This window comes from Drosophila biarmipes, chromosome 2R (assembly GCF_025231255.1).
Source record: "Drosophila biarmipes strain raj3 chromosome 2R, RU_DBia_V1.1, whole genome shotgun sequence".
Taxonomy (NCBI): domain Eukaryota; kingdom Metazoa; phylum Arthropoda; class Insecta; order Diptera; family Drosophilidae; genus Drosophila; species Drosophila biarmipes.
Window position 1 is genome coordinate 9,011,446 of NC_066615.1, and position 24,590 is coordinate 9,036,035.

General features: G+C 45.1%; 2 protein-coding genes and 1 long non-coding RNA gene across 5 annotated transcripts; 1 reads left to right on the forward strand and 2 right to left on the reverse strand.

Annotated features, from left to right (window-relative positions):
* Positions 1 to 134: 134 nt before the first annotated feature.
* On the reverse strand, positions 135 to 13,076 carry LOC108026940 (uncharacterized). 3 transcript variants are annotated; one of them, XM_044092284.2, is made up of 8 exons: positions 12,847 to 13,076; positions 11,419 to 11,877; positions 2,774 to 2,859; positions 2,447 to 2,696; positions 1,360 to 2,038; positions 1,165 to 1,298; positions 969 to 1,109; positions 135 to 909 (listed from the first exon to the last, which is right to left on the reverse strand). In XM_044092284.2, the coding sequence occupies exons 2-8, from the start codon at positions 11,712 to 11,714 to the stop codon at positions 744 to 746; spliced, it is 1,752 nt and encodes a 583-aa protein (XP_043948219.1). In that variant the 5' UTR covers positions 11,715 to 11,877; positions 12,847 to 13,076; the 3' UTR covers positions 135 to 743. The 3 variants fall into 3 exon arrangements, with proteins under 3 accessions (XP_043948219.1, XP_050743756.1, XP_016953642.1); XM_050887799.1 differs by having other exon boundaries at positions 11,419 to 11,983; XM_017098153.3 differs by having other exon boundaries at positions 11,419 to 13,076.
* LOC108026939 (uncharacterized) lies at positions 4,527 to 6,949 on the forward strand. The gene is made up of 2 exons (XM_017098152.3): positions 4,527 to 5,449; positions 5,627 to 6,949. The coding sequence occupies exons 1-2, from the start codon at positions 4,541 to 4,543 to the stop codon at positions 6,836 to 6,838; spliced, it is 2,121 nt and encodes a 706-aa protein (XP_016953641.1). The 5' UTR covers positions 4,527 to 4,540; the 3' UTR covers positions 6,839 to 6,949.
* Positions 7,620 to 8,242, reverse strand: LOC127011021 (uncharacterized). The gene is made up of 2 exons (XR_007764027.1): positions 8,083 to 8,242; positions 7,620 to 8,026 (listed from the first exon to the last, which is right to left on the reverse strand). It is a non-coding gene; the product is annotated as an uncharacterized LOC127011021 (long non-coding RNA).
* Positions 13,077 to 24,590: the final 11,514 nt, after the last annotated feature.

A 24,590-nucleotide genomic window follows, 5' to 3' on the forward strand; every position in this document is an offset into this window, starting at 1 on the left:
GCGCAGATTGCTATCCCTCCATTATTATGCGCACCTCGTTGCACACGCCATCATCGTCGAAATGACGATATTACTGGCAGTCGTTCATGCTCGCCCCAAAGCCGTTGTCCTTAGTAAAACACCCTGCGGAAATCTGCTTTTCTTCAGCTGTGGTTTCACATTTATTTGCGACAGTTTCCTGGTTTTATAGCACATTTGTTTATTGTCCTCCTTTCGGTTGCATAAGTTCGGCCTCAAAAAATACAACGCTTTCAACGCACATATATGTTCGTAATGGTACACCTAAGATAGAGCTAACTGTAAGCTTAATGTACAAAAGAACGGTTACGGTTAAAACTTAACAGCAAAAGCCTACGAGAACTAATTGTAACTTTAAACTAGGAGTGCTAGGGCTAGAATCAAAACGATTGGCGGCGTGGAAAACCCAATGAAACAGTTTATACAAAAATTAACGGCTAGCTAGAAGTACGAAAGTAAGCACTCGAGAATACTTGGAATCAAATGGCGAACACAATCAGTCACACGCACTCAATCACTCGCTCAAACAACATTTGCCACGAACATCTGTATGCATCTGTATACACATATATAATATATAGTATTGGAAGCTAGGTGTATAGTCTTTTAACCAGCGTAGTTTCTGTAGGATAGTGCGGTAATCGTAGTGGATAAGGTAGCTTTACAACGACGGATAGTTCAGTGTTTGTATTCGAAAATGCAGCGAAGCTTTGGGGGGTTACCACCTAGTAGAAGGCCTCGTGGGAGGCGTCCAGGCACTGGCTGGCCATGTGCAGGGTGAGCGCCTGGTAGGGCAGGGGCTTGCCCATGCTCAGGTTGGCGGTCACGTAGACCAGGTAGCTGGAGCCCGGCTGGAGGTTCAGGATAGTCTCCGTTTCGATGTTGTCGGGACTGAGGGATATGGTAAGTTAATAACAAAGCCCTTTTTAGTCAAGCTGCGATATGCCCACCTCTGCTGCCGCTCCCTACAAGTCATCCACTCGAAGTTCCTGTACTGCATCACCCGCTTGGGCACAAAGTCCATGCAGTAGTTGGTGGAGTCCACCACGCTGCGGTTGCGCTGCGGCAGGTTGAACACTATGATGCAGTAGCTGCAAGGTGGGAATATGGTAGATCTTATATTGGAATTTCGGTTCAGGGCCCTACCTCAGCTCGCGTTGATCTGGTGAGCCATTCCAGGCGATGGTGGCTCGATTGCACCTCGTTCGCACATTGAAAACACTCGTATTCTGCGGCAGTTCCGGCAAATCCCGGAACAGAGCCTCGCTGCTCAGGGCCACCTGAAAGATATATGGATTTTATAAAGTAGGACTTATATACTAGGTAGATCATTGCACTCACCATAACTTTCTGGGCCCGCAACGCCTCGTCCTCGTTGCTGGGCTCGAACCGCATCAGATAGCGTTCGCCTGGTAGCACTCCCCTCTGCCTTATATACGTGGGACTGTAGAAGGCCTCCGTTCCTCCCACCTCACTCCGCTGGCGCAGCAGCTTCACCCGGATCTCGCTGCCCGAGCAGGGGATCAGGAGGTGCCTCATAAAGGGGTCCTCCACCTCAAGTATCGTCTGCGGCACCTTGAAGCTGTACACCTGTTTGCCATGCTGTCCTCCGATCTTCAGTTGCATCAGAGCCTGCAGTTTCAGGGCCAGCGGTTGGGTCCGGTTGAAGCTCACCTGGCTACTGGCCAGTCGAACGGTGAGGTTCTGCCGGGCTTGGTGGACTCCGAACAGGTCCAACTGGTAGTTGCTCCGCGGGAGCAGGCGACGCAGCATCTGCTGGCGCCTCTTCCCCGTACACACGATGTGCAGATTCTGCCGGGGATTGAGCCTCCTCTCCCGCTGAGGTGGTGCACCCCAGACCAGATCCAAGGGATTGCCCCCAGAGCAACTGGGGGTCAAGGGTCGCTGCTCCACGTAGGCGGACACCGCCTGACAGAAGTTATCGAAGGTTATCCGCGGGGTGTCCATCGAGACTCTCTGTATTACCAGGCAATAGTGCATCACGTGGTAGTCGAACTTGCTGGAAAGATATGTGATAAGTCAGGTTGGTATAGGAAAATTCAAGTTACACCTATCTAGTTAGGTTTATATTGTTTAGCTGTTAGGGAATACAAATATTAAACATACACCATAAAGTTGATATAAGGTATAACGCGTAACCTTCCTATTCCCTATTCCGAAGATTATAACAACACTTGACACTCGTTTTCTTTTCTTCGACGGTTATGAAACGAAAGAGAGCCTTATAAATTTAATTAACCAATTTTAGCTTAACTTTGATAAAACATTTTATTTATCAATTAAAAACGAATCGTCTATCCAAGCAGTTAAGTTGACTTAACTGAGAGACGTCAAATTGGAGTACCATTCTTTGCAAAGACGTATCATGGTTCTCTCCCCTATTCTTCCGAAACTTTCGCCAACTCACCTCCTGTCCCACTTGACGATCATCTCGCGCTTCCGCACACGGTTCTGGGTGCGGATGGCGATCCGGTGCGTGGCGTTGAGCAGCGGCCAGTCGTGCTGGGGGTGCTCCGCCAGGGCGTCCACCTTGAGGGCCCCCGAGTGGCGGGCCAGGACGAAGAGGTCGTACTGGCCGCGCAGGGCGCAGGGCAGAACCAGACTGCCCACAGCCACACCTGGGCCAGGTGCCACTGCCGCCGGCCGGAGGAGGTTTCCTGCCGAGGTGGAGGTGATCATTGGCGGGGTGGCGGGGTTAATGAAGGGGTCTTGGGCCCCAGTGGGGCGGACTTACCTGTCTGATTGTAGTACATCTTGCGGCCCACGGGCGCCGAAAAGCGAATCGTCAGCGGCGTCGAGTCGTTCAGGTTCAGCACAAATCTGCAAAACGCAAAACGAGATGAAGGCGGCTTTTTCAGGGGCGGAGTAAGTGAGCTGTTAACGCCCTTTGTCAAAAATGATGACACTAAATTATCACACGCAATTTGTTTGGCCGCCTGTCGGGACCGAACTGCACCAAATGAGTCAGCGCCTTTTGGCCATACTCTGGTCCGAAGGGTCAGTCTGGCCGGTAAAGAAACGTTTGTTCTAAATATCTGTTTGAATTCTTTAGGCTAATAGTCTCTAGCAATACCATCAGGAGAAAGTCTTGGCAATATTATCATTTTAAAATGAATTAATACCTATAAAGTAAAAAAATTGATGGAAGTTTTTTATAATGGGGTCATAAGGGACTCCAAATATACCTAGTTAAAATTTTTAGGGTCTTATTTGAAATATATAAATAGACTTTTTATGCCTTATTGATCGTTATTAATATTGTTATTTTGTCATCCTAACCCTATTAAATAATAGCAAACTAATAAAAGGCGAAAGGGTAATTTTTAATGTACAGCTTGTATAACAATGTAATACAAAATAATATGACCTAAATGAACACACAACTCGTACTATCTTAAATATACATTTATGATACATCCTTAGTCTCACAACTCCTTTACATTTTCAATAAATATCATAATATGCCACAATGAAAATACGTTAATCCGAAAAGAGTATTCCCTCCTCGACTTCCTTCATCCTTTGCCCACTTTGTTTATCCATCTTCTCGCCGATGCTTTGCAACAATGTTGCAGCCAAAGATTGAGCTCAAGTCCCCTGGGCACTGGACTTTTTCTCAACTTGCTGAGTTTTGTATTGTAATTAAATGCGAAATTTACGAGCAATTGCTCTAATGACAAACTGCTAAGACAAACGAGCTCGCCGATACACCCACATGACACACTGCACATGAGATCCCGACAAGGATGCAGCTTGCAAGGAGCAGGATGGCCATTCCAATGCAGCAAATGACTCATTGACTTGGCTTATGGCCGGCCATCTCGAGTTTTATTTTTATGACCGGCTACTTCCGGCCAACGCCATGGGCCATCATCATCCCCCGCAAACCGAACAGAAGTTAGTGCGCCATTCCACGCCATATAATGCCATATAGTCGTATTTTTGGCCGCCCTGCCAAAAGGTTTGGATTGATGGAGTGTTTTAATGCATTCCGACCATTGTTGGCGGCGGCGCCGCTGCGACTGAGAAAATATTTGCTTTAATTTAAGCCTTGCATGTTGCAATGGCGATGGTTTGGTTCTGGTTGCTGGGGCCATCCTTGTTGTCGGCACGATGACAGCAGTCAATTATACAAGGCAAACATCGGCCAAAGGCGAAAGTTGAATGCGCTCTCGGCTGGCGAGGCTCGGAAGTGATTTAATGCATTCCCAGCAGCCTGCAGAGAGTGTTTTAATGGATTTGAAGGCTGGGATTATCGGACTACCGAGATTATTGAACTCTATCAGCACTTTCTGAAGTGAGACAAGACTAGAGAATATATAAGTGTGGCTGTTTAGTCCCAAGCTGTGCTGGATAAAACACATATTTTGGGTAACGTCCACACTCTTTATAATCGATATGCCCCACCTGAGAGGCGAAGGACATCCGCCCCATCGCATGCCCGCTAAAATTCACACCAGCCGCAGTTAATTCGCCATTGTCCAACGCGACAGACACAAAAATGTGTTGGAACTATCCCAGTGTCATCATCATCTGCGTTCTACTAGTTTGTAACCTATCCCACGGAATAGTGAATCCCTCGAATGAGACGGCCAACACGGTGATCTTCATGCTGCCCGAGAAGGACCTCGGGCCGGATGTTTGGAAGGCCGGGGTCGACTGCCTCGACAGCTTCTCGCAAATCTTCTTCTACCGCAATCCCGTGGAGCGCTTCACCAGAGCCTATAACCTGGTGCTGGCCCACGTTTTCAAGCTATCCAGTCCGGCGGATCAGATCCAGGAGGGGTTCAGCAAGCTTATCAACGAGGCAGCCACGGATCCCGCGAAACCACAAAGGCAGGAGCTTTTTCAGATTCGCGTGATCTCCAACAAAGACAACGAGACGATCCTAAACTTGGGAGAACTTGTCCTCGCGGATAACTATGTAATAATTATCGATTCCTTGGCAACGTTAAAGGATCTGGTGGTCAATAAAATTTCCAAGATGAGGTCCTGGAATCCAGGAGGCCGTTTCCTGGTGCTTTTTCACAACCGGAAGTTGTGGAAACTTCCTAAGGATGTAGCAATCAAGATTTTTAATGAGTTGATGAAAACCCATTATGTCCATCGAGTGGCCTTAATTTTTGCCACCTCCCCTACGGACTACAATCTGCTGGTCAACGACTACTACAGCAATGTGAACTGCAGGATCCTGGATATCCAGAGCGTGGGTCAGTGCCATGATGGCCAGCTTTTTCCCAGTCCCAGGCTCGTTCACGCGTCCATGCTGGACTACGTGGCTGGTTTCAGTCCCAAGAACTGCACCTTCTTCGTGTGTTCCTCCATCTCGGCCCCCTTTGTGGAGGCCGACTGCATCCTGGGGCTCGAGATGAGGATCCTTGGATTCATGAAAAATCGACTAAACTTCTTTGTGAGCATTAGACTAGTTTCTTTTAAGCCATAACCTCCACAAATATTTTTTGGTTTATAGGCAATTTCGTAATTATGCAAAATGCAGCATTATTATATTTTTCTTTTAAATACTTTTCAACATCCAACATAATTTGGTTTTCACAACTACCACTAATAATCTCTTTTTTCTCGATAGGTAAGCCAAACCTGCAGCAATGAGTCACGTGGCGAGATTGGTTCCGATGGCAACTGGACTGGGTTGCTCGCAAAGCTGACGAACAACGAGTGCGACTTCATAATCGGTGGCTACTATCCGGACAACGAGGTGGCCGACGTCTTCTGGGGATCGGATACGTATCTGCAGGATGCGCACACCTGGTACATCAAGGTGGCCGACAGACGACCCGCCTGGCAGGCGATGGTCGGAATCTTTGAGCCCTACACCTGGCTCGGCTTCATCTTGATTCTCATCATCAGCTGGTTGTTCTGGTTTGCGCTGGTCAAGATTCTGCCAGAGCCGAAGTACTACCAGCAGTTGAGTTTGACGGCCATCAATGCCCTAGCAGTATCGATTTCGATAGCCGTGCAGGAGCGACCCATTTGTGAGTCCACGAGGATATTCTTCATGGGCCTGACCCTATACGGGCTCAATGTGGTGGCTACCTACACGTCCAAGATGATAGCCACCTTTCAGGATCCCGGATATCTTCACCAGCTGGACGAGCTAACGGAGGTGGTGGCGGTGGGGATACCCTATGGCGGCCACGAGGAGAGTCGCGATTGGTTCGAGAACGAGGACGACATGTGGATCTTCAACGGGTACAACACCTCGCCGGAGTTCATCCCGCAGACGAAGAACCTGGAGGCGGTCAAGTGGGGCAAGCGGTGCATCCTGAGCAACCGCATGTACACGATGCAGAGTGCCCTGGCGGACGACATCTACGCCTTTCCCTACAACGTCTTCAGCAGCCCGCTGCAGATGATCATGAAGGCGGGCTTCCCCTTCCTCTACGAGATGAACAGAATCATCCGGCTGATGCGGGACGTGGGCATCTTCCAGAAGATCGACGCGGACTTTCGGTACAACAACACGTATCTGAACAGGATCAACAAGATGCGACCCCAGTTCGCGGGCACCGACATCGTCCTGACCACAGAGCATCTGAAGGGACCCTTCGGCATCCTGCTGGTGGGCATCTGCTGCGCCGCCCTCACATTCCTCGGCGAGCTAATGATCCACTGGCCCTGCCAGCTGGTCAGTCGCTGCAGGAAGCAGCGGGAGAGGAAGAGGAAAAGGAGGAGGAGGAAGCGGATGAGGAAGGGCCCCAAGGATGGCCGCTGGCAGCGCCAAGTTCAAGTGGCTCCAGTCGTACGATTTACGCCAGTCAAACGACGCAAAGTTTTCTAGGGACAAACAAGTCAAAAGTAAACTAACCCAAACTAACTCCCCTAGCTGGCTGCGATAAAATTGACTCAATTCACATAAATTTGCAATTGAGAGACACTGACTCTGACTGGCAATCCCACGGCCCCGGCTTCCCCCGCCGGCTGTCTGGGTCTCATGTCTGGTCTATAGTCTATATAGATGTAGTATAGTCTGGTCCTTGCCGTTCGGGTCGCTTCTGTTACTTTTCACGCGAAATACTTAAAATCAGAGACAAAATTCTATTTTTGCAAACAACAACGTCGAGGAGTCTGTGCCTCGTGCATTCGGGAGTGGGGATGGGAGTGGGAATGGGACTGAAACTGAGACTCCCCGCTTTCCGCAAATTGACAATCAGCTTCAGATTTCCCAGCTGCACTGCAGCCGGAAAACTCCGAGCGAAAACACAGATAAAGAACGAGTTAAGCAGATATCCCTATAAGTGGCGCATTCGCTGATTGCGAAGGAAGCTGCTGCAGGGCAGCCAAACAAATATCGCCTCGATATCAGATGGCACAAGTTTCGATTCGAAAATATCCCAAATGGGATTGGAAGTGCACCGTAGAGCGTGTGTAACAGTAGAGGAGGGAAAACTTGCCGGAATTATGTGAGTTACGGGATATAAATTTGGTAATTTCTTGGGGATTCCTACTTGATAGGTAGTAGTTGGGTTGGTTGACGGTCTGCTAAATCTTCAAAATCTTTGAAAATACTGAGAATCTGCAGTAAATCAAATACATATCATAGTTCTAACTATAATAATGGCTTTCCTGCGAGATAATACAAATTTATTTTCAATTAAAGATATAAAATATTTGTTCAAAATCTATAATACATTTTTAATATTTGCTCAAATCGAATCCCTGAGCTTTTAGATATTCCATAAATCAGGTTGCGCGCTTGGAAAATTCCCCTGGCTGTGCTTGTGCGCCGAGCAACTTGTTGAGACAATTTATCATCTGCTTTCATTAATGGATCTTGTGGCCGACATTGAGTGCCGGGGATTACTCATTCGCTGTCACTGGGAAGTCGACTGTAAGCAGAGCCCACCCATCGCCCACTTCCCCACATGGCTCCCATTTCACTGGTGATCCTGATGTCGGCCAAGAACATAACAATTATTTGATAGCTCTATTATGCCTCAGCACCCTGATTTTGACTCTGAAACCGATTCTGTGAGTGATTCACGTCGAAAACAATGCGAAACAAAGGCGCACTCAATTACTCACACCGAAATGGGCACAGTGAGCACTTAGCGTCTGTGATTTGAAAACGGCTTCCCTTCCCCTCGGCAGTGTCTCTATTTTTCGGGAAATTTAGACTATTGAACTATGGCGTTGAGGCGAAGTCGTCTGACTAAGAGCGACGCCCCTCTGTCTGTTCTGTTCGGTTCGGTATTGGCTTGCTTTTGGTCGATTGCGACTGCCATTGCGATTCCTATTCTGATTCCGATTCCGATTCCCACTCCCCAGTCCCATCCGCATCCACGTCCACATCCTCAGACTTACTCAGTCTCGGCCGAGTATTTTCGTACTCTGTCAAGTGCTAAAAATACATACTATGCCCACTACACTCGTAGGAGATCTTCTCTGGCGGCGCAGAATAATGACGACGCCGCTGACGCCGATGTCGATGCCGAGTTTGATGGTGATGGGGCACTGGTCATTGTGCGAGATTCTGCTTCTGCCACAAGGTCTGCGTAGTTCTGAGCCGAAACCAAAACAAAAACCCACAAAACAAAAGGCCAAAAACGAATTATGCTTCGCATTTTATGGCAATTTGTTGCTGCTGCTGTGGCTGCTTTGATGCGCTTACAAATAAATAGTTTCACGCCATAAAAGTCGAGATGCGGGCGGCTTTTTGCCGAGTGTCGGCCGGGTCGGGCAATAAAAGTTGTTTACACCGCCCGAGCCTGCGGCGCACATAAAAATGCAGCGCCAACAACAATCAACAAACAGCATCAACATATTAACAACATTTTCCCTCGTTCCCTGCACGAAATGGTTGTGGAAGGGATATATGTTGGTGTATGGTCCGGCTGAGTGGCAGTCCTTCGAAATTAAGTGATTTAAAGTAGACTCCTTTAATTTTATTAAATCAAAAACAAAATCAAGGGTAAAGCTTTAAACTGCTAATCTGAATTGAGTAAAATAATTGCTTTTCAGTTTTTTATAAGAAAATAATAATATCATTTGGAACTAGCTTAGGATAATGTTTTCTTTGAAGAACTACATATAACTTGAACATCACTTTATGAGTTATTTGGGGTTTGGTTTAGTAAAATTAATAATACTACTATTATTAAACCTATTATATTTTTCTAAAATTTGTTTATGGATATTCAAAGCAGCCTGCAATTTATCTAATGCAAAGCAATATCTTAGCAAATGAAAAAATATTTATAGCAAATCGATTTTAAGGGGTATCCCCCATTCGAGTAAGTTCCTTTCTAGGTGGCCAGACAATCACCTTTCCGGCAGTTTTGGGGTTTGTTTTGATTTCATACCACTGACTGTATGACTGGGTGACTGGCAGCCCCAACTAGCCAGCGAATGCCACATGCCCCATGCCACAGGTGGCCGCCAGTGGCATCCGCGTCCAGAGTGATCGACTTGCGAATGCGAATTGCGAACGGCGTTTGGCGAATTGGGAACGGGAGCGCATATTGCGCCGTCGAATTAAGTCGTTAAATTAATATTTATGATTTGTTTGCGCAAAAATATTAACGCTCGCCCCTTGATTGGTGGCTGGAAGGATACGCACGGGGCCACCAGGAATGGGATTGGCAGTGCGAATGGGAACGGGAACGGGAATTTGAATGGGACGATGGGCAGGGGTCTGGCCTGGTGCTGATTCTAGCAAAACGCTTAATGGCTGCACGCGCCATAAACGCGGTTTTCGCGATAGCTTCTTTAGCGACCACTACCAACTCCTTTCACACGCTCGCCAAGTGGGCAACTCGAGCCGAACGTCACGTACTCCGGCTCTGGCTTTTGGGTCTGGGCTCTGGGCCCTCGAATCTCGGATCTCGCATCTCGAGTCTCCAGGGCACCGCGGGCTGGTCACCCGAGCTGCATTCGGAGGCAATTGGAGCACTCTCGCCGGGTCGCGCGACGCCCAACAAAACTGTGTAGGGGGAAGATGTGGGGGAAACGAAGCCAAAGCACTGAAAAGGCGAAACAAAAAAGGAGTTGACGACAAACCACGACATTAATTTGAATGTTTGCCGGCGTTCTGTGGCAAATGATCGAGTGTTATACGAGCCTGCTGGCCTCCAGTTTCCCCCCGACGGTTCGCACGTTCACTGGAGAAGATGAAAACCGAAAACCGAAAACTGAAATCTAGAGCCTAAGCGAAAACGTGACGGGCCTCTTTGACCCAGGCCCAAGGGAAACCAATGAAAGCCGTAAAAAAATAACGTTACTCATACGCCACGTGCAACGCAGCGGCAACAGTGGAGCAAACGGGGAAGCTCCGGCGGCTTGGGAAATCCAATATAAGGGTGCTACAGAAAAGCAAACATAGGTGTCACAGAAATGTATACCAAACTATTTGAAAAGCAAGTCCGCAAATACACATTGGGATTGCAAAAACTTGGACTAAATTGGATAGCTCGTATATCACATGATAGATAGCTCGAATATCAGTTGATTTTGCTTGGAATCTAGAGTCTTATAAAATTCAAATTATCTATTAAATTTTTCTTTTTACATTGTAGCGGAAAGTTGAAAACTTAGGGTACTGGGAGAAACCGAACATAGTTGCTGGGAATATCGGCCGGAAATTTTAATAGTTACATTTTAACTGATACTGAACTCGTATTAACAAGTAAATAGAAAAGTATGACAGTTTAAACTATTTGAAGCAGGTCAGCGGATTTAAAAAAGTTAACGATTTGCTGGAGATCTTCAAGTAAAGTGTTAATTAAGAGGTCAAATATTTTATGATTAGTACATTTGGACATCCATAGAGGTTTTCAGAACATTTTAAATTTACATTTTCTAGACAAATATAACCGGCTTAGCTTAAACTTATTTGGTTTTGTTTTGAGACTTGTGTTCCGTAATATTGATGTTAGAAAATATGAATAAGTGGTTTTTAAGGTCTTCTGATCTGAATGCCTCGAAGAGGTGTATCCACCAAATAAGAAAATATTAAAGAAGAGCCTTTCCTATAGTTCAAGAGGTTTGGCCCTTTAACCTGGGTCCAAGTCCACCGTGCGATTTGTGGCGGCAGCTGCAAGGACAACAAAAGTTCGAGCACTAGACAAATAAGAAGGAGAGCGACGGGAACACACACACGTTCATGGCCAAAAAAAAATCTGGCTGTGGATTTGGGCTCTATTTTTTTGTTTGGCCAGCCACACGTCGTGGTTATAAATTATTTTTTTGCTCTTGCCGACTACTTCTGCTTCTTCTCGGCGAGGCGCCCCTAAGTTTGGCTCTTTCGGCCATCTTTCGCATTTGTTTGGCCGTAATTTGATTTGTGTGGCAGACGGCGTCGCCATCGCACTTAGGCGTATTGCTGCCCGTCACCGTAAACCGAACATCGAAAACCAAACTCACCGCTTCCTCTGCCGCTCCGCCAGGGCAATGTGCACGGGCACATCCACGTATAGGTCCTCCAGGTCGTCGAAGTCCTTCAGCATCTTGCGGTACCGCTGCTGAGAAGGACACTTTTGCGGCGGCACTGGCGTCGCCTTGACCACAGCCGGCGGATTGGGGTCCTGGATCTGGGGGGGCTGCAGCAGCTCCGTGGAGTCGAGGATGATGCGATTGCTGGCCATCGGCAGGTGGGAGATCTCCGCGAGCAGCAGCGGGCTGAGCAGGAGCAGCAGCAGCAGCTCCACTCCTGGCGACATGGTTCTCCTTCCGGGTTCACTTTATTTGGTATCAACTATCCACTTGTTTGGTTCTCTTTATCGGTATTTAGCTCAAACAGCCTTTGAGTGCGTGTGCTGCGGCTAATTGGCCCAAGTCTTTATTAAATTATTTGCTTTTCCCAACGAGTAATTTATTTTATATCTAGATGTTTTCAATGGCCAACAAATTCGATTTAATTCTTGTTTGTCGCATGTTTATTAATTGATGTTGAGGGAACATTTGATGGCCAGCCGAAATCTACAAATTGCTTTACTTAATTTTTTAATTGAACATAAATGGGTCGCGAAAATCTAGCCGGACAACAATTCTTCAGGAAAATAGTTGTTTTATAGGTTCTTCGTAGCCGGAATTACTCTTCCATAAGCTAAAAATAAGCTCGAAATTCTTCAATATTCCTTTCCCCCATTAAAGCCTTGTTTATATCCCAAGTTTTCTCCCACTCGTAATTGTATTAAATAGTTTTCCTTTTCTAAGCTTATTTTCCTTGAGAAACTCGCAAGGAAGCTGAGATACAAAAGTCGATGTTCTGTCCGACGTTAAATTCTCTGCCTCCCCTGAAAAACTGCGTTTCGCTTCTAATCCGTAAATCCGAAAATCCCGAAAGCGAAGCCCTCGCCTCGACTCGTCTCCCCCTGCGAGGTACTGGGCAACCACCCCTCCCACTCGGTCTCCTGATTCCCTGTCCTCCGCACAATTAAGGCCTGTCAAACCTTTGACACACGTCGCCTGGTGTCCCCCCAAGAAGCAAGGCAGCAAATCCACCCACAACTTGGGCCAAAAAAATAAAAACGTATTTTTTCCCCGGCTCTTTTTGGGGGGAGTAACGCAGTGCGTCGGCTCCTCTCTTGTGGGGGCCTCGGCTGTTTTTGGGGGGCGCCCAATTAATTGGGGGCTGCAGTGAATTTGAATCGATTCTCGGAACTGTTAGATTGCTAATTGCGGCTGCCCGCTGACCCTTCTTCTGCGCGGTCCCACTTTAATTAGGGTTCTGCGAATTTGCGTGTGCCGCAACAATTGGCCCCAGGGGGCGTGGCGGGCCGGGACACCACCTGTGGCTGAGGCACACGAGCAATTAGCCGATGGCCCACGCACGAGCACTCTTGCCTTTACTTTGCGACCAGAAAGCACTTTTCACAAATTCGTATTTTGATTTGTGGCCGCACGCATAGCTGGGATTCTTTTAGCGGGCTTTTCGCCGGGCTTCCGCCGCCTCTGCCGTATTTTCCACTCGGAGCACACGCGACGCGTTTCCCGGGTGCGGAAGTTCAGCTTCTGGCACTTTTCGCTGCTGTTTCCGCCTTCGTCGTGCGCTCGACGCTCGTCCTCGTCGTCCGTCTGCCTTGACGTGCAAACGCAAAATGCCGAGAGTCGTGCGCAAAGAAGCCAAAAAGCCCGAGCGTCGAGAGCAAGAGGCGACTGCGGCGCCGGCGGAGACGCCGACGGCGGCAGCGACGCCGGCCGAGGCAGCGGCTGCTCCCAAGGAACGAAGAAGGCCCCACCAAGTCCCGAAGACGGCCCGAAGTCTCCCCCACGCACACACACACCCCCGGAAAGCCCAAAAAAGCCAGAACTCACGATATAATCGGGCCCCGACTTTCAGATACCCGCTACATGCATTCTTGAGTCGGAACATGTTGCATACTTACGGGCGTTTTGTACCTTCTTTTGAAATTGTCCTACTCTACAATGTATATGTTTGTTGCTCAAACCCATTTATTCCGGTTTTGCATGTAAATTAATATTTGCGGACAAAATAGCCTAAAAAGAACTGCAAGATACCCCCTAGTAAAAAGGAAATATATGGTTATTATACCACATCAGACTATTACATATATGATATCATTAATATATAAATATGTATCTAAGTATATAATATCTTCAGTTTTATGAATTCTGTACTCCTGTAGACAACATTTACCTTTTCAAAGTACTCATTACAAACCCGTGTTACAAACCCTCCTCCAAACACAATATACCCCTTCCACTCTACGAGTAACGAGTATAGGAATAAGAAAACAATACATACACTTTTTGCTCTCCCTTAATTAATGCCTTTGCTTTGGGCCTGCCCCATTGATGGCTTGCGTTGTTTTTTGTCGCGCCAACATTTTTGATTTTTGAATTTCGTTTTCATTGAAAACCAGAACAGTTCAGAGGAGGCATAAGCGAAAGAACAAGAGCCCAGAATCAGTGGAATAACATGTTGTGCGTTGATTTTTTATGAGCCGCACGTGACTTTCGGTGGAAACCCTGAGCGCCACTCGGCCGCGTCTTGGTGGCAGCCCCTCCCGGGACTCTCGGAGGGGATTCCCCGCCAGCCATCCGCATGCAAAGTGCCAAAGTGCCCCCACATGAAATCTGAGCTGGCCGAAACACGGAAGATAAACATTAGATCCGAGTGGCAGAGGCGGCGCAGTGGATTGGATGGGTCTGGGGATGTGGATGTGGATGCAACATGCGATGAGGCGATGCTCTGGAAACGCTTTGACAGGCGAGTGTTTGCCGATTCGAGTGCATGTGCAGCTGGGTTCGGGTATTACATGTGTCCCCCAAGTGCTTAAAGCTATTTCAGGGCAGCGGTCGCAGCTGTATTGGTTGCCAGGCAAGGCTGGGGCTGAGCACATCCATTTGGGGGATTAAGCTATTAAGTTAGCCCATTAATTGCTACAAATACAAGAAGAAATTTAAAAGGTTTAAAAGTTAAATAGTTACCCGTAGGGCAAAGGGTATACGGTATTTTTCAAAGGGTATGTAGAGGTCGATGGAAGCGTTTTCGACCCAAATAATAAAATATGCTCCGGATTAGAAAGCAATACTCATAATGCTCTATTAGGGTATATTAGATTCGTCTGAAAGTAGAAGAGGGAGCATTTTCGAACCAATAAATGGAAAATATTTTTCGTCAGGATTGCTGGCCTAATGTCCGAATCTCCCTCTGTCTGGCCGTCTGTATGAGCAATGAGATCTTGGTAAGTTAAAGAGCTAAAAAGTCAGAATAAGTCATTCAAATTCAACAAATCCTTGCCCACCTCTAACCTTTCTAGTTTCCAGATTTTGTAAAAGTGTAAAAGGGATTTTGTTTTGATTATCGATACCACCCTAAAGCCAAAATTGTTCAAATCCCAATAAAATGTAAAAGATAAAGGAATCGACGCTAGGTTGCCCAGTGGCGTGGTGTGCAATCTCCTTGCACTCTTTTTAACTGCGTTAAAGGTATCTGATAGTCGAAGCCATCGACCTCAACTTTCTATCTTATATACGGTTTTTTAAGACTGAATTGGATTTTGATTTTCTTTTTAATCTATTTATAAATTGTTTAATCAGACCATATATTTAAAGTTTATGATGAAATAATGAATTGCCTTTAAGAGATCTAAAGTTCATGACACTCGACTGTAGCCTTTTTCTTCGTTCATAATTAATTCTTTAGTTTTTATAATTTTGCAGTACACTAGAACTTATTTACTACTTGCATAAATTATTTTATTTAAACTTTAAGCAAGGTTTCATGTTAGTGTTAACAGTTTAAAGAAATAAAATAAGTCTACAGATACATTTTGTAAAAAATAATTTTAAAGCAATCACTTTTAATTTTGATATTTACTATATATTTTTGATTACTATTCTTTAACAACTTCAAACACTTGTTCGATCTCAGTTATTTCATTACTTATTTACGTCTCAGGCCGCATTGTCTCATTTATCAACATTGTTCGTTAGTTCCTGTTTTGTAATCTGAGATGTAGCGGAACCGAAACCTCATAAATGTCAGCTCCAAATTGTTATGAAATTTTCGCTGGCATTATTATGCATTTCGCTGATATAAGCAAATTAGTTTTTGCTGGGCTCACCCTTTTTCCCGCCGACTTTTCTGTGATTTGGCTGGCTTCACCTGTGCGAGTGTGAGTTTCAGAGGGGTTTTCCCGGAATTCTGACAGCAGAGAGCGAGCAAAAAAGGAGAGTAAAACAGCATTTTCGCCCTGTGACAGGAAGGAAATGAGTTGCGTCTGGCCGTAGCGTAGCAACAAATTAACAGCAAATTAGTTAGAAAAGCAGCCAACAGTTTTAGTGACTTAATCAGCTGCAGTCTGTGGGGGCAGGGGACTCGGAAGGAGCAGGAAGCCAGTGGCAGGAGGCAGGAGGCAGGAGCCTCGAGAGTTGACAACGGCCAACCTTGAAGGCGCCCCTGCCGCGCATTTCTCAAGGGTCCGCATCCCCGATCCCCCGTCACCCGCCCTCCCTGCTGCCTGCTGCCTGATCCCTGTCCCATCCTCCATCCTCCAGGTCCAATCTCATGCATAATGCAGGGCGCTGCCCGCCTGTCAGTGCGACTCTGTCCGGAGTCCATTCCCCCACCCCAGCCTAAACCCCAGCCCGTTCCCCTGCTCCATGACGCTGATGGTGGCCCAGAGTCGGCGTTGCATTTTCAACAAATTAATTATTGGCGAGGAGGTGGAACAAGTCACTTAGCTGCCGAGTAGAATGTGCCCTTGTTCCCCGGCGATCGAACGTTAATTTGGCAGCAGCTTAGGGCCTTTCGGTTTGGTATGTGCCTTTAATTGGGCCGAAATTTGAGTATATTAATAATACTTTCAATAGACATTTTTTCAACTTTAACATTAAAATTTATATGATTTTTATATTTTATCTTCCAACTGTTCCTTCATTGAAGTGTTTAATGTTGCCTTGAAGATGTTTTTATATTTCACGTTCTGCTTGTATTTTTAAGATATATCATCTCTTCTAACAAACTGGAAAATTGTTTAATATTTATTCAATTTTTAATTAAAAAGCTTCTGCCTTCGCTTACATTTAAACCATTTTTGACCACCTACATGCGTGTTTATTCTGACAAATTTCTGATTGATTTCCTCAAATTGCTGACATGCCAGTAAATGCCGCGCGAACCGAGCTGAGTGCATTTTGCTGTTGACACAATACTTCAACTGTTCCATTTGTGTAACGATAGAGTCAACACGCAGCTCCCGACAATCGATCAGCGATTTGCGACTGCCAACTGGGGACCGAAGTGAAATGCTGAAAACTGGGATACTGACGGACTGCCTGGCGGAACGTCCTGGCGTTTTGGCATTCTGGCATTCAGCACCATCGACCGAACTTATTGGAACAACATTTTTGCCTCACACTCGCACTTCATCAACGCAAAATGATTGGCATGCCGACGAGGCAGGAGCTATAGCTGCAAAGCGGTAGCTATATGGCTAAAAACCGAAACTGGGAAAAGGGGCTTCGGGGGCATGGGAATGCGGCAACGTTGGCGGCGAAAGCCTCCGACATGTGTAAAGGAATCGTTTAAAATAAATGACAGGCGAGCCCCCGTTTCCCGATGCCCGACTCCCGGCTCCCGGCTCCCGATCCCCGGCATGTCGTAAACGAAACGCAAACCCTACTCCCGCAAAGAGTCCGAGTCCCCTGGCTGCATAATTACCCCCAGAGCGGAGCACACGGCAGATCACAATAATCAATACGGCCAGGTTGAGGATGCAGCAGGAGCGGAGGAACGGAGGACTGGAGGGCCGGGAACAGGGAGCCAGGCCGAACCTGGCCGAGTTTTTGTTGCTCTTTTGTCCTCCTTCCCGGCGAACTGGCGTGTGTGGTCCGGCTTTTCGTTTTTTACATGTTTTCGGTGGCTTTGGCTTCGTTTGAACTTGGGCGCTACCCGCTGCCTGGGAGCTAGATTATTTGTTTACACGCATCCGCAAACCGAGTCACTAGGGATGGATATGGATGCCAGATGCCAGGTACCAGAATGCTAATGCGTGGGATTTGTGGGAAAAAATATAAATTAAATCTTAAAAGCTGCTGAGAAACTAGGAAAAATCAATGGGGTCCCTCAAAAAAGTAAAATTTGTATTTTGTTAAAATATTGTAAAATTAGCTCATTGGAAGCACTATTGAAATATTGTCCCTACTTCAAATTGGAGTACAATAGTCCCACAAGATAGGAATCATTCACTTAAAAACCACACGGATTAATAGAATGCATTGAGATACATTTTGTTATCATGGACTATTTCAATTTAGGAGGTAAATTTTTACCCTTTTTCTGGGTCACCAGTCATAAAGACTGAGATTAGGCATTTTTACTCTATAATCCTAATCTTTACCTAACAAATTTTGTTAATCGTTGTAAAAAATTCATTTTTATTTTATATTTTTTATATATTTTAAAGAGAGAGCCAAGTGAAAATCTATATCGCAGCCCTCGCTCGGTGAATTATCATGCCAACTTCCAGCTGGCAGAGGAAAAAGGAGCCGCTCAAGTTTTTAGCACCTTACAACACCTTTGAATGGAAAACTTTGCCGCGGGCCGAGAAGACAGGCTCAAACACCTGGATCTTCGGCTTGGACAAATTGCTGCCCCTCCCCACCCGCCTCTGATTGACAAAGAAGGCGGGGATGGGGAGGTGCCACCTCCGGGGGCGAAATCAAAAACTTGCAAAACTTTCGGCTTATCCCTTATGCCCAAGTGACAGCCCAGTGAAAATTGTCAGCTTGGCACGCATTTTATTAAATGAAAGAATTTTCCTTAGCTACAGATGGTTTTGGGGGAGGGGAGGGGAAGAGGGGAGAGGAGGCTGCTGCTGTTTCTGCTGTCAAACTTACGCAAAACAAATCGGAAAAGGCCAACTCACACTCGCCCGGGAAAACGAAAGAAAATCAAAGGAAAGAGCGTTTCTCCGTCCTGCCAGCGACAAAGTGGAAATTTTTAATTGCATTTTTGCCAACTGTCGCAGCGGATTATTGGCAAGCAATTCATTCCAGTGGAAATTGCAGCGGAAAATCTCTTCGCATCGCCAACACAAAAGTTGCATTAGGCTCCGACCCCTCCCCTTCTTTCGGAAAACTGAAAGAGTGGGGTAAATTTAACGTGGAATTGTGCACTTGCCTTGAGAGAACCATTGTCATTTTCAAACAGTATTCCCCCCGCTTTGTTTTCTCTGAAAGCAAAAGGATATTGCTACTTATGCTAATGATGAATCGAAAGGAAGCAGCGTTGCACAGAGTTAAAGCACACGGATTGCCTTTTCAACGGCTCCGAATAATTTCAGCTAAAATCAAGAATGACTCTGCAATCCAGTTAGGTGCAAGAACTCACTTTGTGCCTTAAGTAAGTTTGAGCTCTCAGTTACTTAGTTGATTTTATCTCGAATCAGGGATGCCTTAGAATGCAATTATAACCGAAACTTACTTTGTAAAACATTTCCACAACTAGTATCGCATGTCTCTGGGTCATCTCTCGGATATTTATGAGCAACTTTACGAAAACTCACTCAAATCTGCAGTTGAAATTGTATCTCGCATCAAAGAAACTTTTGCTTTCATTTTAAGATTACTTTTTTCAAGTTTCGTGCCAAATTAAAAGCCGAACACTTGCCAACACACAAAAACTCTTGCCAAACAAAACCGACAAAAACACGAAGAACTTTTCTTATCTCTTGTTTTTGCCTTTGTCATGCTGACAGTGTAAGCAATTCGATTCGCTTGTTAATAATATTTCCTTGCGCATGAACAATGCCATACTTTAAAGGTGGTTTCATATATTTTAATTCTGATGTTAACTCTGCGGACATACACACCTGCACGAAGTCAATGGTAAAACCCATGTTTGTCCGTATATTTTCGTTCCCTTTTTTTCCAACTTGTTGACCGCTTTTTTGTTCGCTTTGGCTTAAACGTTTCGGCCGCCTGTCATGCGATGAAAGAGCTTTCTGGGCCCATGTTATGCGTCGCCACCCAGAAGCTCAAGTTTATAAGAGCCTACATATTCCATCATCATCATTATCGATTCGCCACCATCATGATCATCGTTGTCTCGATAAGTTGTTGCTGCCACGCAACCGACCCTCGATCCCCGATCCCAGCGAAAAGGGACAACCCCACGACGATCGTCATCATCGGCATCGTTGGGAGCCAAAAAAGAAGCATTTAAAGGCGAAAAACAACACCCGACCAAAGATCATGATCGATGCGAATGCTGGCAATAGGAACACACTGGCCCAAAGGCAAAACGGCGTCTGCGTTTGATTTGTTTTCTGCTCCTGCTGCCACTGGCCATTAAAAGTACAATGACCAGGGAGAAATAACGTTATTAAGCCATCCGCAGGCTCAAACAACAACAACTACTAAAAAGGCAAAAGTCAGGGAAACCCGAAGATACAAAAAACCCTCGGAATCGGGATCAAAACAAAGAAACCGAGAACTGGCCCAAAAGGCACACGCAATCCGAGGACTCCCTGGATTTATAGAACACCCAGCAATTATTAATGAGGTTGGGGATATAGTTACAATACTTTTCTCTTTACAATTTAGTGTCTCCTGTTTTTCCTCTCTTCGCTTAAGAAATCCTTGAATGCAAATCTTATGGTACCTAAAAGATCCAGAGAGAAGATTATTGTCCAACAGAATAATAACTTATTAGTTTATTAAAATTTGGCTAGATCTGACAATACATAATTGAACCCAACAATTATCAAGGAATACCAAGCTCTGTATTATAAATAACTAAAAGGTGTCACAAAGTTGATACTTCTAAAAAAATTATGTATTTTTAAGTTTTTTAACCATCTAGGCACTGTCGAAAGCGAAAACGTTGAGGTCCGACCTGCGTAAGCAAAAGGCAAAAGCAAAAAAGTTTGAGATTTTGATTTCCAATTCATTATCCTTTTATTCCTCATGGTCTAACTGTTTATCACACGAAAGGTCCGGCTAATTGACTTGGATCCTGTTTTTGAGTTGGGTTTCTGTATTAGAACCCTTGATTATAGTATTTTGGAAAATCGAAAAACAATAATTGATTTAATTGGTCATATCATTTTATCATTTTTTACCTAAGCGTCTTAGGTGGTCTTATTGGGTAGCTATAAAGCTACTATATTTTTATACCCATATCATTCTCAAATATTTTTTTAATTTTTTTAAAAAGGAAATTTTTCCCGATGAAGACACTATAAAAAGTTACCGTTTGAAAATCTTTACTTTTTTTATACAGATCAGCTAAATTTATTTAAAATCACTGTTCGATGCTTAAAGTTTCTGGACTGCGAAAAGTTGTGCAGTCAACTCAATTTCCATTGAATTTCCAGTTTGGTAATTGCAGGCAGTCAACTGCGAAACGGCTAAATTGGTTACCCTTATGTCGCTTTGTCTCTGGCTTAAAATTGATTGAAATTATCAGCTTTGGTTTTTGGCATCCACTGTCTCTGTCTCCTGCCCCATTCAGCCACGCCCCCTGCCGCATGCCGCACGCCACACGCCTCCCACCACCCCCCGCCCACTTTGGCTCTCGATTTCAGTGTGTGCAACATTAAATGGGTTAAACGAGGCAATGTGTCGTCGTTGTCGACATTTGCCAAAAAGGCTTACGCTTGTTACTTAATTGGATTTGGTTTAAGCTACAAAATTACAGCCAACATTGCTCACAATAACAATAAAGTTGTAGTTAAATTGCTCCCATTTGTGTGGCCAGTGCGGGGGGAGTGTGTAATGAAATGATTGCCATTGCCCCGAGTCCAAAATGCGAATCTCTGGCAGCTCCGCTTATCGCAGGCGCTCAGCCCCATAGATTTTCTGGCAGGGAAGCCTGTCAGAAATCCGGCAAAAAGCGCCTCGGCACTGCACATTGTAATTAGCCATGGCAGCGGACGTACGTATCTCTAAAATGCCAAAAATTAAACGCTTCGCCGGCACAAAACAAAGGCCCTGAAATGCGGGAATATTTAGAATCACTATTGGTCCAGAGCATTATGTTTGGCAATTGAAATGGCAACGGCAGTTTGACACATGAAGCCTGCAGGGAGTGGGTACGCAGAGCTTTAATAATTAAATGACAAGCAAAGCATTTGGCAATTAAATTCCAAAAATCAACTTTATAACCTTTTCATGAGCCTTTCATCGTAAGGAAATGCTGGTGGAATACAGGAAAATGTTTATAAATATGGCCTGAAAATTTAAAGATTTTAAAACACTTACATACAAGCCTTAAATTGTCCTTTTTACACACTGCAACTTTAACACTTCTTTGTAGTAAGTTATTTCATAACAATTAACTGACCATTGAGCCTAAATTATGCAGTGCAATTTCAATTATTTGCTAAGCCAGCTAGCTTCGAGGTGCAATAAACGAATAGCTGGCCAGAAATATCTTAATAAGCCTTGGATGCAGCTTTTCTGCTCCACCCCCTTAAATGATAAATTCTGCAATAAACGGAAACTAAGGGGCTAACCTCAGTCTGCTGAGGTCGGAGAACTGCCAAGTGCTGGGGCTTAGTTAATGGCTCCTGTTTTCCACCGAGTCGAACAGGAATACTTCGCTCCTGGAATGCTTGCCATTCAAATGGCAAAACTAATGCCGCTTGAAGCAAGCTGGAAATTTTTGACATGCCTTTTACATTTCCAACAAGGATCTCGTCTCCTTCGACCCCCGACGCCTGACTTCTTACTTCTTACTTCCGCGGCAAACTTGGGAGCAGGGTCCCGAAGACGACCTCCTGGCAGCATGCTGGCAGCTCGGCCGCCAGTCTGTCATATTTCCCAGTCCTATAAAATATATTCACATTCCGTGCATATATATTGTGTGTATTTCTAACTGGGCTCCCTGCCCGCCTTTGTTTTGTGCGTTTTCGGTCTTTTTTCTGTTTTTCCCTCGCTGTGGCAACATATTTCACTGCATAATTTCCTAGCTGATGTGACGCTGCCCCCTCCTTCCGCCACTCGCAACAACGCATGCAAATGACAACAGCAACATCACGAGCGCAAAAACAAGCAACACTAAAAAAGTTGACAAGGGGCAAGCCGCAACAAACGTCTAACTGACAGTTGTCGTTGGGTCCCACTATCTGTGGGATATTGTAGAAGGTATATCGAGTACTACCAAAAAAGAGGAGTGTTCTCAAATGGGATTATGATACGAATCAACTGTTTATTGTTTCAGTTCTTCTTAAAATGCTTTACTTTTTATTTCTTTACTTTTATATTATCTTTATATTATTTACATATATACAATTTTTATTTGATCATTTCTTCTTATAATACTTATGATTTGTATCATCTATTAACTTGCAACTTCCAACTGATGAAATGTAGCTTGTTAATTATTTTTATTATTATAATTATTAATTAGATTAATTATTTTTATAATATTTAAGGTTTATATGGCCAATAGCAAAGCATCATTTTAAAATGTGTTTTATTTATTAAATCCCACACTTAGAGGTTATACAACCAAATGTTTATGGATTACACAAAATAAAAAGCATATAAAAATCCTGAAAGGTTTCTAATATAACTTCAAATAATAATCAACATAATAATAAACCTATGGTTTTAGTAACAGCAACATTTCCGGACAAATTCCTCAAGTTCCTGCCATAGTTCAGCTTGCAGGATACGAACCAGTCGCGTTGTTTGGAAAACCTGCAGCCTGGCAACCATTTTTTCTGCTCCATGCTTGGCTTGTTATCATTTTTTAATAACATTGTTGCGCACAGCGGTGAAATTTGCATAAAATACACAGCGGGCGACGGGCGACGGGACGCAGAAAACGCCGGAGAGCGGCCGAGGGAATTGGGAATCGGACGGGGGACTGGGAAAGGGAAATGGGACATCGGACAACATGTGGTATGAGTAATTTCTGGCTTAAGCACAAGACAACGTGCTTTATGATCGCGCGAGTGTGGGAGTGTGTGTGTGTGCGTGAATGACGCGTTGGAATAAAACAATTTTCATACAAATTCCGTGCATTTGCATAAATTTCATGCACTCCGGACGTGGAGATGTCGTCATTTTCATTTTCATCTACTTAGCAAAGTGTGTGCTGCAATTCGAGGCGGGGCGGGGGCGGATGACAGCGCAGGTGGGCGTGGCGGGGCGTGGCGTGACTGACGAAGGCATCGGAGCATGACACTTAAACCGACGAGGATAGGGTATCTGGGGCCCACTTCCAGGACATCCTCCGTTTCACACGCCTGTAAAAGTTTGCGGCAGAACTTTTTTGTCGCTTCGGCAATAATCATAAAATTTCACTGCATATGAAACAAAAAACCATAAAAGCGGTGGGAAAAAGGAGCAGAAGAAACGTGATTGCAGCATAAAAGCGTCATTTACATGCCGTTGTCGTTGTCGCTGCACTTGCATCACTCGTCCTGGCAGCCCGGAGTCCTGGGGTCCCGATGTCCTGCCGTCGTCCTGGTCCATTTGCGCATGCGTCGCAAACTTTTCCGTTTGCCATTTGCCGCCTCAATAGTTGCCAGTGTTTCCTCGCACCCCGCCCCACGGCTTTATTGAGGTTTTGTTTAAGCTTTTAGCGTAGTTTCCATTTTTTGGGTGGCAATGGCATACTGGCTACTGGCTACTGGGTACTGTGCGCCCATTCCATTCCATTTGGCCAAAAAACTTTTTTCGGTTCTGTGTTTGGCCGGCAGCATTTTTGCAATTAGGCAACTGTTCTATACGAGAGTACATTTCTTTTTTACTTCTCTTTTAGTTTGCCAAATGCAATGGAACTTTTCATTTTCGGCCACAGTTGCAGAGTTTTCATTGCTAACAGCATTCGGCACACACAAATTCACATTCACATTCGCACAGAGGGACAGAAATTGGTGCGTAATTGAGACCGAATGTAAAGGCCATAACAGCCTTTTGAGCTGCTTTTTTATTTCGGGTATTTGGAAGAGGAATATTTATTAAATTATGAGTGGAAACTCGCATGGGAAATATTATTTAATTGGGTGTGCTATTTTTTCGGGAGAATTCCAGACGAATATTTCATTTGATACCGCTGAAAATGGGAGAAATTTATTGGCCTACGCATTCGTGTCCTTTTTCGAATGGAA

Coding starts and splice junctions, on each gene's coding strand:
- LOC108026940 (XM_044092284.2), bottom strand. CDS start 11,714: ATGTCGCCAGGAGTGGAGCTGCTGCTGCTGCTCCTGCTCAGCCCGCTG. Junction 1,299..1,359: donor TGCGGGCCCAGAAAGTTATG/GTGAGTGCAATG, acceptor TATATCTTTCAG/GTGGCCCTGAGCAGCGAGGC. Junction 910..968: donor TGTAGGGAGCGGCAGCAGAG/GTGGGCATATCG, acceptor CATATCCCTCAG/TCCCGACAACATCGAAACGG.
- LOC108026939 (XM_017098152.3), top strand. CDS start 4,541: ATGTGTTGGAACTATCCCAGTGTCATCATCATCTGCGTTCTACTAGTT. Junction 5,450..5,626: donor AAAATCGACTAAACTTCTTT/GTGAGCATTAGA, acceptor TTTTCTCGATAG/GTAAGCCAAACCTGCAGCAA.